The sequence below is a fragment of the Daucus carota genome, chromosome 6 (genome assembly GCF_001625215.2).
Source record: "Daucus carota subsp. sativus chromosome 6, DH1 v3.0, whole genome shotgun sequence".
Taxonomy (NCBI): domain Eukaryota; kingdom Viridiplantae; phylum Streptophyta; class Magnoliopsida; order Apiales; family Apiaceae; genus Daucus; species Daucus carota.
Window position 1 is genome coordinate 39290266 of NC_030386.2, and position 19951 is coordinate 39310216.

General features: G+C 33.3%; 2 protein-coding genes across 3 annotated transcripts; one reads left to right on the plus strand and one right to left on the minus strand.

The window, feature by feature from the left end:
- The first annotated feature begins 563 nt into the window (after positions 1-563).
- LOC108226358 (berberine bridge enzyme-like 24) lies at positions 564-1973 on the plus strand. The gene has a single exon (XM_064080699.1). It carries the CDS (start codon positions 603-605, stop codon positions 1788-1790), a length of 1188 nt encoding a protein of 395 aa, XP_063936769.1. The 5' UTR covers positions 564-602; the 3' UTR covers positions 1791-1973.
- Positions 1974-2206: 233 nt separating this feature from the next.
- On the minus strand, positions 2207-10801 carry LOC108228152 (ultraviolet-B receptor UVR8). 2 transcript variants are annotated; one of them, XM_017403654.2, is made up of 15 exons: positions 10412-10801; positions 9528-9604; positions 8850-8928; positions 8340-8399; positions 7885-7986; positions 6072-6165; positions 5812-5854; positions 5647-5692; positions 5500-5546; positions 5294-5396; positions 4274-4328; positions 4108-4174; positions 3900-3936; positions 3176-3255; positions 2207-2625 (listed from the first exon to the last, which is right to left on the minus strand). In XM_017403654.2, the coding sequence occupies exons 1-15, from the start codon at positions 10668-10670 to the stop codon at positions 2503-2505; spliced, it is 1272 nt and encodes a 423-aa protein (XP_017259143.1). In that variant the 5' UTR covers positions 10671-10801; the 3' UTR covers positions 2207-2502. The 2 variants fall into 2 exon arrangements, with proteins under 2 accessions (XP_017259143.1, XP_063935790.1); XM_064079720.1 differs by lacking the exons at positions 9528-9604; positions 10412-10801 and having other exon boundaries at positions 2337-2625; positions 8801-8921.
- Positions 10802-19951: the final 9150 nt, after the last annotated feature.

Below are 19951 nucleotides of genomic sequence, written 5' to 3' on the forward strand. Positions count from 1 at the left end.
GGAAGGATCATTTCATTCTAATTCCAAAGGGCAGTGAGAGATACTTTATGTTTTGGGGGACGCCCTTGAGCAGAAGTGAATCTCATTGTTATGCTATGAAGACCCTACCTTGTAGTCTGGGGAGTTGTCCTCCTTGGGAGGTAGAGGATAAGTAAGAAGACGCCCTGGAAGGTCCTATCTCTGTAGTCTGGCGGGTTGTCCCTGTCGGGGAGTAGGGGAGTGTCCTTGCATTTGGGGTAAGCCCAAAGGGCTAGGCCTCATCGTACTGGGCCCCTTCCAGGAGGAAGATTCTAGAAGGGGAGGCCCGGCCCACATGGGTCTCTTAGGAGAAAGAACTACGTAACGGCTTGATCCCCTATAAATAGGGGTACGTAGGCAGATTGTGGGCATCGATCATTCTTGAGAGCTATTCCAGTTAGCAATCTAGAACCCTTTGCTTACAATTGCAGCCGCCTCCATAACAAACAACCAACCACTTCCTACATTCTCGCCAACAAGAATCTTGATCCACGCTGCGAACCTCATCTTTGTTAACCTACCAGTTTTCTCCGTTAACAGAGGGCCAATCTTACGTGGCACGAGTCCCGTTTGTGTTACTTGACATGACTAATCTTAGGACAGTCATGGTGAATGTGAAAGATGGCACTGCTTGGGTTGAATCTGGTGCAACAATTGGGGAACTTTACTGTGGAATCGCGGAGAAGAGTGGTGCACTTGGCTTTCCTGCTGGCCTTTGGACCAATGTAGGTATTGGCGGATTCATCAGTGGAGGAGGCTATGGCATGATGACACGAAATTATGGCCTTGCTGCTGATAATGTGATTGATGCTCGTTTTGTAAATGTTAATGGCACAATTCTTAGTAGAGAAACAATGGGGGAAGATCTTTTCTGGGCTATAAGAGGCGGAGGAGGCTCGAGTTTTGGAGTAGTCCTTTCCTGGAAGATCAAATTAGTTTCTGTTCCAGAAATTGTTACAGTTTTCAGAATTGTCAGGACTTCAGAAGAAAATGCAGCAGATATTTTCCACAGGTGGCAAGAAGTTGCTCCGCGATTTCCCAAAGATCTTGATCTGAAATGTTATGTGCAGAGCATAGTGAGTAATTCCAGTACTAGACAAGATGGAAAAACCATAAGGATAACATTTGAGTCTTTATACCTTGGTCCCAGAGACAGACTACTTGTCTTAATCCGCGAAAGATTTCCTGAGCTGGGACTGGAGGCAGAAGATTGTTCCGAGATGAGTTGGATCGAGTCAGGGCCTTTCTTTTCCAATCACACAGCTGGAACATCACCTGATATCATGTTAAACAGAACTGCTTTGCCAAAGTTTAACTTCAAAGGCAAATCAGACTTTGCAAGGAACATAATTCCGAGAGAAGCCATAAAGGGGATGTGGGAAATGTTGTTCAGTGTTGCTCCTGAAGCTGCTTTACTGCAATTCACACCGTATGGGGGTAGAATGAATGAGATCCTGGAGTCTGCAATTCCATTCCCTCATAGAGCTGGAACATTGTACATGATTTATATAGGAGTATTCCTGGAGAAAGATGCGTCACAGCGTCTGAAATGGATCGACAGCTTGTATGAATACTTAAGGCCTTATGTTTCCAGGAATCCCAGGGCTGCATATGTGAATTATCTTGATCTTGATCTAGGAAACAACACTTCAAGTAGTTGGGGGAAGAGGTACTTCAAGAGTAATTTTCGCAGACTCATGCAGGTGAAAACTGTGGCTGATCCAGAGAATTTTTTCTGGCATGAGCAGAGTATTCCAACACTACCAGCTTGATATGATTCGTCTGTCTGTTAATATTACAATAATTGACCTACATCAATAAAATTATGTTTATATATATCACTGAATCAGCTTGAAGAACATATATATAGATTCTATCTGCAAATTGTTCATAATTTACATGACTACAATCACGAACCCAATTAAAAGTGTAAACGGAAAAACAAGCTTGTGGATCTAAGCCACTTTTAGGATTGTGTTCAATTGAGATTTTAGAGGATTTTTTTTCATGTATGAAATCCGGGTGTATTCACTTCCGATTTTAAAAAATGTGTCAAAATCTTGGAATATTTAATTAGAACTATAAATTATACTACAAAATCCGATAGTATTCAACTCAGATTACTTAAAATCCATTAAAATCTAATGGCATAAACTAAGAAAAAAACGACTTGTATTAACATGTGCAATGAACTAAGAATAAAACGACTTGTATTAACATGTGCAATGCTTAAGCTGTCATAAATATTTGAAACAGCCATAAAATATTTTTTCTTCCCAAAGGGCTTCATTATTGGCATTGTAACCTACATCTTCCTCTATAGAACAAATAACGCTTTAGCCATTTACAACTTTCTCGAATATACAACAATGACTGTTCTTCATGTATAAGGTGACCACTATTGTGAGAGAACTCGGTAACTCATATCAACATATTTATATACCACCAATCCATCAACTGATTTTTTTGCCGACAACTGCTATGTCAATTTAAATACTCGAGTATGGCAGCTGTATGATTGAATCCACATGATACCTGCAATGCTTTTACATTAGTGCCGAAGCTAATCATCATGGGTTCAATGTAGTCTATATCGTCCCCCAAACCCTGCAGTAAAAAATAATGTTGATTAAATAGCAGGTATAACATTCAAGGGGTCTAGCAAGTTAAGAGAAGTTGTTATTATCAGGTCCAAGCTTATTAGTAGAAATAAGAACACTTGATCCAGGGGGTGATATAAACAAATAAGTTGGGGTAACAAGATGGCTTGATAATTGACAGAGTAATTAATCAAATCGTAACACCACTCTCTCACCCACATAGCTGTTTTTACATGGAAGAAAATGAAACTGCAAACTGCATGATGATATTTACTAGTTTCCCGCGTGACCTGAGTTACAGTTCTACGCACTATGGTAACAGCACAGATAATATTATTGTTTACTTCATCAATGAGTAGTAATATGCTACACTAAAACATCTCTGCCAAACTGAGTAACACCTAGACTTACTTGATTGCCCTAATTTATCAACAAAATCTGCCTTCAAAAGACTTTCAAAATATTTGTGGATGATGTAGATTAGAAAATATTGATACAACTGGTACATAAGTGGGCAATAATGTTCCAGCGTATGTCAAAAAGAGGTAGAACCATACCAATTGTCCTCCAGAAGAATGACCATCTACTGAGAATGTTCCTTGTGAACCTCCCCAGCCCCAAGTGAAAATGTTGCCTCCTGTAGAGATTATTGGCAAACTATGAATACAAAAAATATGTATAGCAGACTTGTCAAAAATATATGGCACAACTCAGAATGCAGATTTGAGTTTATACGAATGACAGTATTCATGGAATAAGCCACACTATTGGAACTTTTGACACTGAATCTTGTACTTGGCCCCAAAACATAAGTAATTTAAGTTCTCCACATCTTCATTTTATTTACTAAACTCCATTATTGATGATATTGAATGAGTAAATGTATAAATCTTGTAGTTCAGTCACTAGCTTTTACTAAGCAACGCTAAACTTTAGGCTAAGGAGGTTGGTAGGCCTTATCCAATATTATTTGATGTGAACAATGACAAACATAGTAATCCTTTCAAAGCATAAATCCCAGGAAGCAGGATTATCAATATCATATAATTGAATAGTTTATTGAAAAATCTAAATTTAGTAAGAGGATTGGACATGTTATGCAGGGAGCATACAAGTAATTGAGGTACCTTTAGTTGTATTTTATACAAAAATCTCATAAAATAGAGGTCAAAGTTCCTTTCTCTGAATAAAATAGGAAATTTGTAAACCATTTTCATAAATATCTACAATTATTGCATGTAGAAAATGATAAAGCGTATATTAATATCCAGGCATACGAACCAGAAATTGCTGCTGTATGCTTCCAACCACAAGATACCTGCCAATGATATTTGCACAAGAATTATAACATGAAGACAAAGAACTTAATGCAAATGTATGTACATATAAAAAGTTCCACTGATTTTCTCCTTTAACGTCTAGACCTTTCTTAAAGTGAATTCAATAATAAAAAAATCCAAGATATACACAGTATGTGAGCATTGCAAACCTTCCAAACTGGATATTTCACTAGTGGGCCCTCAACTCTTTCAGGTAAATGAGCAACATCTCTGCAACTGATAAAGAAAATGAATTCATCAGCAGATATTATAGCGTAGCACATATATGACTCTGAATGTAAAAAAGCTAAAACAAATATCACAAAACAAACCTACCCAATGCCAAGGCAGCCGTTCTCGTTTGAGCCCCACGTAAACAGCTCTCCGCCATCTATTTGACATAAGAAACCACAAAAAAGATTACATAGGATTCCGGAAAATAAATATTTTAAAAGAAGTTGTTTGAAGAAGAGAACATACTTTCTGTACTTCAAATATGTTGAGTATAATTTGTAATGAACTAAATCAAGCAAGAGAAAAAAAAAATTGAAATCCACCAAACGGAACAACTGAGCAGTATGAATTAACAGGCTTTAAAACTGTTCGATACTCAAATTTATTAAGACCAAGAGATTTCTCATCAAGTTTTTATAACTTAAACCTGAACTGTAATAGTAAACAATAAAATGAAAACATGTCATTTAAGAAACTAATGTCCTCCCTCCTTCCTCGCTAAATACTCTCAAATTTAGCCCATAACACACTGAGACAGGAACCTTCATAAATAATATATTGAGCTGCATATAAAAGCTTCTTTACATGTAAAATAATGATTTTCTGGTTTTGTTAGCAACAGCAATATGGATCTGTTGTACATTATAGTGGGTTCTTGAAGATCGAGAATTCATCAAAGCTTCTATGCGTGTTCAAAGGCGTAAAACTGTTATTTCAAAATTGTTGAAAGCAAATGCTCATTCCTCTCTTCTTTGGACGGAACAAAAAAATACCCCCTTTTCTCTTTTAATATCCCTGAACAGATGAATTTTTTTGGAAATTGAATGGGTTAAGGATCAGAATTTAAAGATTATAAGAAGGAACAAAGAAAAGGCAAAAGGAAGAACAAGAATAAGATAAAGGAAATAAACGTGGATAAAAATCGCAGAAGCCTGGAATTCATACCATATCCACAAGCAACAAGAAGTTTAACTTTAATAATTCAATCAACTTCTAGAAAATATATTTTAATACCTTCATTGTTAATAGTTAAAAATATAATTTCTGCTATCCATTTTTCCCTCCCAACTATCACATATACATATCAGGATGGAAGTAACTGCAATATATAATTAAACTCACTTGTAATTACACATGTATGATAACCCCCACATGCAACTTCATCAGAGTGTGGAACTTCGTTAATTGCAGACGGTGTAGTAGCAACCTTGGATTCCTCAAATCCCTATATGTCAATTTTTATAGTTCATGATAGGCAATTGCAAATAAACATGAAACCAAGAACATGGCCTATCAAATCTTCAAGACTTGCATCATCTGTAACTTACCAGTTTCTTGACTGATCCTTCTCCAAAAATGAAGACAGAGCCATTTTCTGTAGTTATAGGCACAATCACCGAGTTAATAGATCACATATACAGGCTAAACATCAATTAATAAAAAAATCAAAACATATAGGACTAGAACTGAAGTACCATCGACACATGCTGAATGCATCATCCCCGCAGCAACAGCTTTTACCTGGGTTGTATAGCAGCAGTGCGTCGCAATATTAGCTTAGGAACTTTATTATAGAATTAAACAGAACAATATCGCATATGATAACAAACTAAACAAGAGTAAATACTAGTCATAACTACCTTGACCCCCTCAAGTTTCTTGATAAGCCTTGGTGTATATTCACTGAAATACAATGAAAGGAGAGATAAATATGCTTAGCCGAGGTAACGGACTTACTAGTCCCATTTATTAGTAGACAAACTGGACAGAGCATGTTTTACAAAGCACTTAATGAATAGAAGTAAGGTGTTCTAACAAGAGTTCTAATGAACCATACGTGAAAGTAAAAGTAAATACTGATATCCCCAACAAGATTACTAATGATAGACATCTATAAAACCTGCTACTCCTTAAAAAACCAAAAATGCTCGACTGATGTCCATGCCCGAGTCTGCCAGATCCTCCCCCTCCCCAACTTAAAGCCTCACCTTTGTCTGAAAAGATATGGAAGATAAAATTACAATCGACCACCATATTCATTTAACCTAAAAACCAGTCTGACCCCCACTTCTGTGTTTTACGGGTTCTGGCATCATTTATGCGACTATTTGTTATTATTGCTATGACAATTTTATTATGCTCACCATCCCCCCCCCCCCCCCCAAAAAAAGGCTACATTTAATAATAAAATTGTTCTTTTTCAATATCAGGAATCTAATTTTATAATTTTATGAGTGTGAGATTGGAATTTTACGTAAATGAAATGATATAAAGGTCATAGGTCTTACCCACTGCACAACAGTCAACAAAGACAGGATGTGCAGAAGGTCCTAATATACTCGGAGATAATATTATTTTACATAGAGGCTGTTTTTATGGGACGAAACTGTGTTTTTTCAAATAGCAAGTAGACAGTTGACAATCTCGGAATCGCAGTAAGCACAACCTTCAATTTCTGATACTTATTAGTTACCAATTTTATAATATAATCTATATGAATCTTACGGATGATCATGTTGGTTGGATTATTTAAAGAAACTTGTATTTACAGAGCGAGCCAGTATTATTAGCAAAAATACAAAGCTCTGAAAGTTTAGTCGGTAGTGGTTTACCATGTATAAAATAATAAAGAAAGCACCTGTCTGGGATTATTATTTGCTTAAACTTACCTGACAAAGTGATTCAAAGCTTTTATACAGAGGGGTGTGTGTGTGTGTAGTGTTTGTTCCCTAAAAAATATTCGAGAGCATTGCATCGAACTAACTTACTGGATATTATTACACAACCCCAACTTAGAAAGCAGGACACCAGGAACCTTAAACCATATCCTAAAGATTGCAATAATGAAATCTCAACCCTAAGAATTTATCCTGAAAAACAGATGTCTACTAAAAGTAATGTGGGGGGTGGTTTAAGCTATGTATGGTAGAGGTAGTCAAGAAAGAGAATGAAGTTAGTGTTCCTCGGTGTTGCCAGGTTGTTCAGTTCAATGGAAATCCACTAAATATTCAATCGACTAAATTGCACTCTCAACGAATTTAGAACATATTTTTCAATAATTAATTACTTCAAAAATATGTGCAGGTGTTAACTCATCGATGGTCACCTACTCAGCAGGGATGCTGATACAGTAATAGCTTCTGATGTGAAACTCCCAGAATAGGCCACGAACAATACTAAAAAAGCTACGTACTGAATAGAGAGCGACTGACCTCTGAAAAGCTAAATAAAGAACCGAAAGAATAATATCCCCTACCACGTGATGATTGATGATTATAATCAAGAAGGTGAGTAATTATGTGATTACCTTGGTTACATGTTTGTTTAAAATTATTTCCATTTGCATTTTGCACTTCAGAAGACAGTGCTCAAAGTGTACAGTTTTTGAGTTACCTGGTCAAAAGTGTGTGTGTGTGTGTGTGTGTGTGTGTGTGTGTTGGGGGGGAGGTGTATTAATTAAGAGGTGACAAACTGCAAGTTGCACAAATGTAAAGCATCAAACATTATAATTTGCTAGACCAATACAAACTGTCTTTTTTGTTCTCACATTACAGAAAAATGTTTTACACCTATGATGCAGGTAAAAATAACCATACAAACTTCAGATTAGTGCATACAGCATTTAGATAAAGCCATACTCTGCCCATGCTGAACATGGGTTAAATGTGCTAGTATATAATAGTAAGGCAAATAGATGAAAAAGGATAGCAAACCTGTAACAGCAACTGAGTGATCACAGCCCAATGCTACCATTTTAATATGAACTCCATTCAAGCATTCAACTTTAGTTGGTGAAGAAATTATTTTGGAGGCCTCTGCAGATATATAATAATTTATGAGCTTTCATGTAGTTCAGCGTAGTGCCACTGCCCAACATTAAAGATTGTAATACCATGTATCTAAAAATGATGGGAAACATGTTACTAATTAATCAATCATCATAAACTGAGAGAATGAAAAACACTGAAATGTCTTTTGAAGGATATCACATCTTATATATAATGTATATAAATGAACCCGCAAAATTGACGTTTCTAGAACATTCAGCAAAATGGCATGTTCCCTTGTTAAAAAGCTATAATGATCTATGCAAAGAATTAAAAGAAAGAGAAACCCCCTAAAAGCCATGATCAGTAATGGAAAACTAAAACATGAATTTAGTCCATACTTTTTCCAAGGCCAAGTTGTCCGCTTGAGTTTTTACCCCACATATAAAGATCTCCATCCACTGCAAGAAATTACAAAGTTAATAACGGACTTACAAGTAATGTCTTCCTAATCAAAGATATTACATGGATAAATATGAAAGTTTTATCATGACAATAAGATTCTTCTCCAGCCTATAGGTATCAATTTAGAAATATTTATATTACTAATGAAACCAAATCCTGGAAAACTAATGCAGTAATCTTTGTATCAGTATTACCAGTAATCAATTTGTAGAAAATGTAGCAACTTAAGGAGACAAATTGAATAGCCAATTGAGTGGCAGAAAATGCATATTTTGGAATATTAAAAATTGAAACTGTGATATGACAAACTAAATATGGAATATTAGAGCTACTAACTTATGCCTGCAAAACTAAATATATTTAAAAGTAATAACAATGATAACACAGCTCTAGTCACCTATCATTGTGACACGTGAACTACATCCTAGGGTGGTTTTACTTTAAACCTGTAATGGCTGATGAATGACTATAACCAGCTGATACTTTGATAATATCCTTTGGAAGTCCAGAAATTTCAATTGGATCCTGCAATAAAAACACCAAACAATTTAACAGTCTATTTTTGGAACATTACAAACTATATTCATCTCAACCACACACACTTGACACTGAAATTGATGTTGTAACTTGTAAGAAATGAAAGCCAAAAATGTTTCAAAAACTTTAAGACGTTCCGTTACTTGTAAGAAAACCCGGGTTCCACACTACAAATTCATGTTTTTCATATAAACAATTCAACGGTGCGTCAAACATCCTTCTCGTATTAGTGCACAACAGCTAGGGACAAGAAGAGATGAGCTCGTTGAATGAAACAGCAACATTGGACAGAATGTGTGTTTCTTGCTTACACGTCTTGGCTCAAGTACATTGTATTCTCTCACTTTACATATCCACAAGTATCGACGACAAATGCATAAAAAGAGCGTGAAGCCTCACAAATAACCAATCATGAATTATTAAAAAACAATATATTATAACCTCTCAATTTCCTGAAAATGAGACAATACGTCAAACCAATCGACCAAACAATTTGAAGCAAACCAGGAAACAGATCACGATAGAAATAATAACAAAACACTGAAAGACCAGAGGATAACGACATGCCATTTAAATAGACAACATACAGTTGTATAACTTCTATCATCTGATGAGCCGAGCTGTCCAAAATCATTGAGCCCAGTGGAATAAACACTACCAGATTCTGTCAAAAAAGAAAGGATAAATTTTAAGCAGGCAGCGGTACCAAAATTTATCAATCTCCTCAAATTTCTATATATATTTTTCCCCATGGACAAAAACCAATCTCAAATTCAAAGTGTGCTAGCACACACAAATGTAATGAAGAACATAATGCAAAAAAGTGCAGAACAATAGTTCGCACATGTTCCCAGCTAAAAATAACTGACATTGTTGCATCCACTATTGTACTCGAAAAGTCTCGGTGGCCAGTCCAAATAGTAAAATATTGATGTTCAAACTCTCAAATAATACCTATTTAGGTTAAACCAAGCTATCTATCATAATTTCAGACTGCGCCACCCAAACTTCCAGAACACAATAGTAGATACATCAATGTCAATTTCGTCTACAAATATTGTCGCATTAACTAAAAAAATTCTCCTATAAGCTCAGCCCATACATACACATCCCTCGTAATTCTGAATTTTGCCCATTCAATTTCAGTACTCCACTTAGGGTATAGCCAGTAGCCGGCAGACCATCACACCACTGAACTTACAATTGTGTATAAACTTTTATAAAAACAAGCATATCTTAATCAAAATTAACACATAAAATAAAATTTATGCATCAAATTTCAAGATTATCAAAAAATTCAATTCCACATCAAAAATTAACCCCTCCCCCCCCCCCCCCCCCCCCCCCCACCAACCAAACTTAAACCCGTCAAGTCACCAATTCTCCCAAAACCTCGGGACATCGCGAAAACCCTTTTTAACAAAATCATTATGTTATCACAAAACAAAACAAACCAATTAACAACACCAACCTGTGAGAAACAGAGTATGAGCACCGCCACACGCAATCTGACAAACACTTTGATCACCGAACGACGAGCAACACACAGGCCGCCACTGCGACTCCAAGCTACCTAACCCTAGCCTCCCGTAATCGCCGTTGCCCCACAGCGCGGCGACTCTCCTCGGCTTCTTCTCCGCTCGGCTCGACACGCTTCTCAAATCACTCCAAATCTTGAACCCTTCGCTTAGGTTTCTGTGGCGCACAAGAATCTTGTAGGTTCGAAACATATTTGTGAATCCGTGGGGAGTTCATCAGAGATCAAAGCATCGATTACGGTGATAGTTTGATATATATACACGTATTCGTGTAATTAACGGTCCGAATATATACACGTTTTCTGTATACACTGACAGCGAAGAAGTGTTACTCGCTTGTTGCCACGCGTCTTAATTACACATTTTTTTTTTTCCGTGTTGTAAAAAGCGGGAATCAGATTTAATCGGTGAAGTTGCGGAACAAAGATTAATCGAAGATTAATTGAATTGATCAGAGATTTAATCAGTTCGGCAAGCTACAGAACCAGGATTAATCGGTGATTAATCGTGATTAATTACCGACTTTTAGAACAGGGATTTTTTTTAATAATTTTGCTTATTATGTTAATATATTTAATTGCAGAATTTTATGTATATTTAATTTTTATAAAAATTGATTTTATAGAATTGATATTAAAAATATTATATTTATATGAATTTCTTTAATATTAATATATTATTTCAAAACAATGTTTGGTTTTTAGATTATTTGGGCTCCTGTCCATAATATTTATATGAATTTGTTTAATATTAGCATTTCAAAACAATGTTTGGTTTTTAGATTATTTGGGTTCCTGTCCATAAAATTTAAATAGCGTGTATTCATGCTGGACTGGATGTCTGCTGGGCTGGACCTTACTGGTATATAACGGCATTACAGAATCATCTCAATTCAATAGCGCGTTTTCTTACTGGACTGGACATGTGATGGGCTGGACTTGACTGATATTTCTTTTCAGGCCAGTTATATGATTGCAGTAACAAGCCTGCTAACGGTCAAATTATATGGGTCAATATGTTAATTCTGTAGATCTAAACATTATTATTTTATTTTATTTTGCCAAGTACTCACTCCATCCCTGAATTTTTTACGTACACTGTTTACACGCATTTTGAGGTTCGTATAAAGTATAGTGTCATAACTTTTTTTAAAAAATTTCTTTTTTTAATAAAAGTTTAAACATCAAACTTTTATTCAGAAAAAAAAATTAAAAAATATATCATGGAACTATACTACTAGTATAAATGAACATGGATAAACGTGCTAAAAAGTAATGTAAAGACAGGGGACAAAAGTAAATTCTAAAAAGTTATCATGGATTAAACTTTGCAAAAGTGGAGGGTATACGTTAATTCCTTTTATATAAAAAAGAACTTTTGTTAAACTTTATAGAGCGCACACTTCTGCTTTTCCTGCTGGCAAGTGAAGTGCATCTTTACGTGGAGCCTTACAATTACAATGTTAGGTCTACGGGGACGGATACAGCTAGTCTCAGGGTCAGGGACTTGTTCCAGAAAGAGTAAATTTAATAATGCCACAGTTTTTAAAGTTTTTTTAATAGTGTTTTGGGAATAGATTTTGTGTATTTGATTTTATATTTGACGCAAATATTCATTACACGAATAATGTCTTTGACAAGATAAAGTCTTGCACGAATATTTTTAACAAGGTGACATAAGAGAAAGTTTAGTATGGTGTTATCTCTTGTACAAGTTATCTTCATGTTATAAAATAAAATAAAAAAATTCACCATTCTATTGTCTACATGTCTTGTGTTAAAATAGAATAATATTATAATTTATTATAAATATAAAATAAGGATTATATTAAATTATAATTATTCATTAAATAAAAATCAGGCTTGTGTAAAATCGAAACAAACGCTTTAAAATTTGAGATAATGTAACAAAATTTTTATACTAAATATGTATATTAAGGTATTGCAGAATTAATGACATCATATATAATACCAAGTTACAAAAGACCTTTGGCATAACCTAAAACTAAACCACCATCATCTCTGCATATCTAGCAAGAGCGAAACGACAGTGAATTCGAAAGGTAGTGGTGGTTGTGGTGGCGGAGACGCCGAAAGCTACCGCTTTCTTTCTCGATCTGCCACCGGAGATGAACGAACTCGTCTACCGAACATGGCAGCTTGAGGGGGCCAGAAACGTGGTATCCGTAGACCTCGTGTGCTCTGTCAAGAAGTTGTCGAAACAGTGGATTGTAAAGATACGAAATCGGTATGACGAATCTTGAGGCCTCGAGTTCCTCCTCTAGGCCGACTTGGACCGCGATGCATCCTTTCTTCACTTCCATCTTTTTTTCCATTTGATGATGGGTGTTTAGGTCGGATAGTTTGAGTGTGGGAGTGAGAGAGAGAGAGTTTGTTTTGAAATTGAAGAGATAGGTTGGCCATATATATAGGGACTTGGACGTTGGACCGAGCCTAATAAAGCATAAGAAAATATTTTAGCTACAAAATTCTGTACAGAATTTTATATGTTAAGTTTTGATTGAATTTTCTATATATGTTAAGTTTTCTATGTAATAAAATAAATTTTATATTATAAACATCTCGATGCAATATCAATATTAATATTTAAAATTGTAAAATTGGATAGATGTAGAGAGACTTGTGTTGCTACTCCTTCCCATAATTAAATAATCTGAAACAAAATCAGATTAAAACTTTCAATCTGTCATATTCCATGAATAAACCGAAACAGAATCATATTAATTATGCCAAGATATATACTATATCAATTAACCTGAAAAAGAATCATATTAATTGTGCCATGATATATACTATATCAATTAATCTGAAACAAAATCAAATTAATATAAATCATAATATTTTTGAAACTTGCTTCCAATATATCAGGACTAAAAAAAATAGTTTTAATCTTATTTCTCCTGTATATAAGTATATTCATTGATGATTGATAGCATCAGTTGAAACTTCTCACTCAATTATCATGTCATTTTATATAAAATTATATATATTATTTTGTGATGTAAAAATTTTACCGTCATCTATCTACACTATACTGTAATAAGCCAACATGGGTATAATTTGTCGTCGTACAAAATTTTGATTTGGTCATGTTGGTTTGGTGATTCACTTTGTAACTAAAAGTCTGCTACACGCAGAGTTTTCATACTCTTAAATCTCTAAACAGTTTGATATACTACAAGATAAAAACTCCACCATTATTCTTTTAAATATTATTTATAATTTATAATTAGTTAAAAATAAAAAAAATAAATGTACTATCATTAATATATATTATTATTATTATATAATAATTAATATTTAGTTTAAAATTATATAGCCGCCCGTGCTTTGCACGGGTTTAAGGCTGGTATTACTCCCTCCATCCCAAATTAGATGGCTCCGTTGACTTTCGGCACACAATTTAAGGTTCATTGACCGCATAGATACGTGACTTATTTTTAAAATTTTATTTTTGCAAATAAAAATTAAAATATGAAATTTTCATTTATAAAAAAAATAAAAAAATAAATTTCGGAAGTAGACAATGCACCTAAAGTTACGTGCCCAAAGTCAACGAGGATATCTAATTTGGGATGGAGGTAGTAATATAAAGTTGACGGACATAAAAATTACTCGTTAATACGACGACACAGGTGTCAAAGCCATAACAAAAAAGGAGGGGTACTTCCTACTTCGTGTACCTACTGGAAAGATGTACTCTCTGTAACTTCCCACTTTCTCTCCCAGTTAGGCGTCAGTTAGGAACGCGTGTTGATCCAAACTGCCAGATTTTAAACCGGATAATAATAATTTCAATCAGTGACAAAATTGTAAAAGAGAGAAATTGCTGCGATTCAATTATTCAGGGTCTCACACTTCATAAACTAAATAATTCGAATGTAATTCAAAGAAATTTGGATCGATCTGAATTGGATAATAAGTTTTAACATAACAAATATATAATATATGGTTTCAAAAAAAAACAAATATATAATATAAAGAAAAATTATATATAATTCTATAAATATAGTTTAAATGTTGGTGCATCAATTTGTAAGACCTCAATATTATGTATTATTTACACGGCTACATGCAACAATTTACACACCTATATCACTGTGTTACAATTCTACATCAAAATATATTTTTATTACATCAAAATATATTCTTATTAAGAAAATAGTTAATTTGAATAATCAGGAGTGCACTCTATAAAACTGAATTATTTGAACCGAAATGAATCTCGAAATTATTTCTTAATATTTAATTTGAAATTTAACAATCGGGTACAAATTCAGAATTTCTGTCATGGTTAGAAAATACTCTCTCCATCCCAAATAAGATGAGTTAGTTGACTTTGGGCACGAAACTTAAGGTGCATTGATCGTCTACTTCCGAAATTTTTTTTTGCAAACGAAAATTTTATATTTTAATTTTTATATGTAAAAACAAAATTTTAAAAATAGATAATGTAGCTATGCGGTGAATGGAGTGTGGCCGAAGTCAACAAGCTCATCTGGGAGGAGTAATGATAACTAATCATGATTAAGCACTGCAGAAGCTGTTAAATCCTTATCTTTTTCGACATGACCGTTGACAGAGCAGAGTATAGGTTGCTAAATGTGCGTAGGGTCGAAACTACATGAAACACAAGAATCATCAATCATACTGGTTTTGGGGCTCATTGTAAGGCTGTCATGGGTTCGACAACTTGGGTGTGTTTGCATCTACAATTTCATTATTTCACAAATCTATAGCATTAGAGAGAGACTTTCAAGTTGACCTCCAAGAAATGCATGTCAACTTCGGCACTCTCTCCACTATCAGAAGCTCAAAACCAAATGGAAGAAGAAGAAGATAATGATGATAGATACTCCTTCCGTCCCTTTTTAGTTGTCACTTTTGGATTTGTGTCGGTCAAATTGATTAAAGTTTGACTGAAATTTATTAATATTTATCAAGTGAAAAAAAAAAAAAAAATGTCACCAGCAATAATATAATTTGTAATCTATTTTAAAATGTAATTCTCAGTTTTTTAAAATAATGAAAAAATGACTTATAATTTTCGGTCAAAAATTAGTGAATTTGACCCATAAAAATAGAAATGTGACAACTAAAAGGGAAGAGAGAGTAGGAAATTAGATTGGGAAGACTAATTTTTATGGGCATTCAAGAGTATATAATGTGGGCACGATTTTATTGAGTATCTTCGCATGTTACTCCGCTAGCATATAGGTAGTCCCACGAACGTGGAACTGAAAGGAGAAAAAGAAAATTTGTAGGGTATACCGTATCTTTCTTTTCTTACGAGAATTTAAATTTATTTTTTTAGTTATGAATTTTATTAAATGGTATGTATGGATAACGGTTAAAGTAATTTGTGTTCAAATTTTGATTTTAAATATCTGATTATTAGTATAAATAAATGAATCCGAGATAAAAACTCATTTCATGTTAATTTAAATTTGTTACATGTTATATTTTTGTTAGATTCAAATATTCAAGCGTTACTTTCCAAAAAAATATATATAAAAATGTTATATATATTTTCTAACTTTCAAATAATGATGATAATATATAAATTTATCTGCGTTAGAAAATTGTTATTTCATGCTAAAATTAGAATAATACAAGAGTCGTAGTTGAAAAATATGTGGAGTGTTTAATTAATCTTGTTTTGAAGATTTGAGTACTTATCCTTTTTTTAAAGAAAATATAAAAGTGTTACATATATTTTTTTCATAAATTATATACTTAATTAAATAGAAGATATGAAAAATGATTTCACACTTATTTACGAAAAAATAAATTACAACTTTTCTTAGCAAGTAAAATCTGCAAAATTTATTTTTCATTAAACAGGTTATAATAAAATTATATTCACAAAATAGAATAAATATATCGAACAAATGTCAACAATCTTGTGTTAAGTTAAAAAAAAAAAAGAAAAAAAAAAGAGAGTCTTGTGTTGGCCTGCAACTCTGATATCGTTAAATCTCGGCACAACGAGATAGATATCGATTTCTAGGGTCAGCTGTAATGATGATAAATCAGTGTTATTTTCCACAATAATGGGGCTGCTGTTGGATTCCATGATTCCATGCATTATTGTCAAAATAAATATAACAAAAAGTATTTGGTAGAGCTGGATATGAGTTTATCTTTTATAATTTGAATTTTCACATTTCAAAAATTATTATTTAAATATATGTAAGTTGTATTCTTTTCGCCCTCCTGAGGAACGGGACACACCCTACTACTTCTCTAAAATTAGTTATGTAATTTGTTTTCGAAATTTTAAATCTGACAAATATCAGGAAAAGGAAATATTATAATTATATAAATTTATCATTTAAATATAGTGTTAACTTCGATATATTTTACAGATTACTTTCTTAAGTGGTTTGCTAAACAACTTTTCTGCGGCTAATGTGAGATTACGTTTCAAGCATACAAAATATTTGCTGATCACAGCTAATTGGATTCGAGATCATTCAGATCTCCTCTATTCCAACATGAATATGTAAGCACTACTTTGATTATGAAAAACTCTTTAATTAAAATGTGAGTTTTACATATTAAAAAATAAAGAATATGGTAATTCTTTTAAAAATATCACACTTCAATCAATTCTTTGTTTATAATTTTAGACAACCTCTGTTGAATGAATATATTTATCAAACTTTTATGAAAAGATTACACATCATTTATGATAATATTTAACTATTATATTTTATTTATAACAATTTAAAATATTAATAACATATTATTTTTAAATTCTAACCAATTTTTTTACATAATTTCTTATAAATCCAATTTAACTTATGATTAGTATCTCGTTACAAATGCTTTCACAATGGATCATTTACTATGGCGTCTGACTCATATGACAGCGTTCTGTTGTTGGAGCAAGTCCAATAAATTAGATGTCTTAAACTCAGATTTAGGTAATATGTTAAGAAAATGCACTCCAACACTATCCTAGTGTTATCCTAAATCATTAGCCCAACTTTAATTTTTCAAGTCATTACCTATTTATAAGTAACCCCTAGCCATTATCTATTTAAAATTTATGAATAAAATAATCATCTCTCTTTTTCTTTCTTTGTCCATTTTCTCCTTTTCCCTTCTCTCTCAAATTTATTATTAAAATAATCTTAGGAGAACAAATATAAAGATTACTATTGGAGTTACTAAAAATAGACTACCTAAATCACTAAGAAATACTAGCACTCATTATTTTATATTATTTATAAATAATAGGATAGGAAACATATTGGACCTGCTCTTTTAGTTGCTGGATCCAGAGGCACTGTACTTCATTTAATTTCTGATTAGAAGTACTTCAACCGGTTTCTTTTTTATAAAATTTTCAGACCGGATATTGTGCTGTCAAGGCAAAGAAAAGCAAAAGCGGACTACTTTTTCAGACCTGGCTAATTTTAGATCGAATCTTGTTTTCTCTAAAGTCAGTCACTATAAATCTCTGTTAAACTTTTGGTAAGTAAATTTAACTAAAAGTGAAAGCCAAGTATCAAAATTTCTACTGTCCAAAGATGTTAACTCAATCACTTTTTTGAGAAATCACGATATATAAAGCCCTTTCTCCTAAAAATCTTGGATAATACATGAAAAAAGGCAATGCGTTTTTTTTTACCTAAAGAGTAAATTTAATTTTCTCAAAAACGAGACGCTTTTCTGACATGCTTTATGAGATCAAAATTTGAACTTCATACTTCCTTGTAAAAAATCGCTGATAAAAGTTATAACAACCGCTTGCAAAATTCTAACTCAAACAAAAGAAAAAAGAAAATTGACAAGCTGAATTTCAATCAAACATGCTTCATTAAAAGGTAAATTGTTAACTGCAACAATCTCTCTGCACAACATCCCCATACCATATGCATGAACGATTATTATACATACAATTGAAGGGCGGGAGAGTCACCAAAGCAACGAAACACAACCTCAATCTCGCTATTACATGCAAAAAACTAAACTTACCCAAAAAGTAGAAGAAAACACTAATTACTCCTAATTACATAGTAATGGACTAATGGTTATTTACATATACAACATCAGAAAAAAGTACAAGGAGTTTCTGATGATGCTGATCCGTTAAGATCCGAGAAATAGTCTAGTAATAAAGGTTTATCCTCTGACCGCTCCGGTCTCTTACGACAAGGTCATGTACAATTTATGAGGGGCAGAGGATTTAATTTATAGCCGCTCTGATTAATTTAAAAACACGATGATGATGACGATAATGATGATTGTTATTTTTTCTCGATCCGTCGCTGGAGAAAAAGAAATTCATCAGTCGAACAGGGCAGACGAAGCGGCCCGGTGGCCTGGTAGCCGTAAACTTCATGAGCCGAATCAAGAAGTTGTTTGAAAAGCGGGTGATAAAGATACGATATCGGTATCGCAAATCTCGCGAGACGTCCGTTTTCTTGTTCCTGGCCTACTTCCACGGCTATCCAGCCTTTCTTGACCTTCATCTTCTTCTCCATCACCATGTTTATAACTATATTATTATGAATAATATATTAATGGGATAAATATCAAGTTGGTGACTCGTTTCATCTAAATGTATCAATTGAGTGACTAATTTCCAAATTGACTCAAATTTGACACTCATTAGAAAAATTTGTATCAAAAATATTACTCTATCGTTAGTAGAAATTTTGAAAATATTATATATTGAGTTTCACACATTTTTTATGAATGGTATTACATCCAAATGAAAGATTCCGAGTCCTACTATTTTTGCTAATATTTTTAGATTTTTAAAATTTTATCAACTATTTATTTTTAATTTTTTGATTGTTTTATTTGATTTAAATAAAAATAAATAGGAGATAAACTTTTAAAAATCTAAAAATGTTATCTAAAATACTAGAACTCGGAATCTTTCATTTAGATGTAATACCATTCATAAAAAATGTGCGAAACTCAATATATAGTACTTTCAAAATTTCGATTAATGATAGAGTGATATTTTTGATACAAATTTTTCTAATGAGTGGCTCATTTGAGTCAATTTAGGAATCAGTCACTCAATTGATACATTTAGACGAAACGAGTCACCAACTTGATATTTATCCCATATATTAATTGTGTAGCTTGTGTGTAGTACAAGTGACAGTGGCGGAACCAGAGGGGGGCTAGGGGATGCTAGAGCCCCCCCTAACCTCGGAAAAACAATGTATATTTTTTTTTCAGCCCCCGCTGAATTAGTGTGATGTCTGTATAATTTTTTTTTGCCCCCGCTGAATTATAAATGTCATAGAGAGGGACTTATTGGAAAAAAAAGGAAAAGAAAAGGCACGTAGTATAAAGAGAGTCTATTTAACAGTTTATTGATCTTATTTCCCAAGAGATGGATAACCGTTTACAGAAGGAAACATAGAGCTGCTACTTTATATTGCTCTTTGGATCCTAGGAATTAATTTTCTGCCTTGCACAATT

Excerpts from the sequence above, each read along its gene's own strand:
- LOC108226358 (XM_064080699.1), top strand. The coding sequence starts at position 603 with ATGACTAATCTTAGGACAGTCATGGTGAATGTGAAAGATGGCACTGCT.
- LOC108228152 (XM_017403654.2), bottom strand. The coding sequence starts at position 10,670 with ATGTTTCGAACCTACAAGATTCTTGTGCGCCACAGAAACCTAAGCGAA. Across the intron at positions 8,929-9,527 it reads ATGATAGAAGTTATACAACT|GATCCAATTGAAATTTCTGG; the intron begins GTATGTTGTCTA and ends TTTTTATTGCAG. Across the intron at positions 4,329-5,293 it reads TCATACATGTGTAATTACAA|ATGGCGGAGAGCTGTTTACG; the intron begins GTGAGTTTAATT and ends TATGTCAAATAG.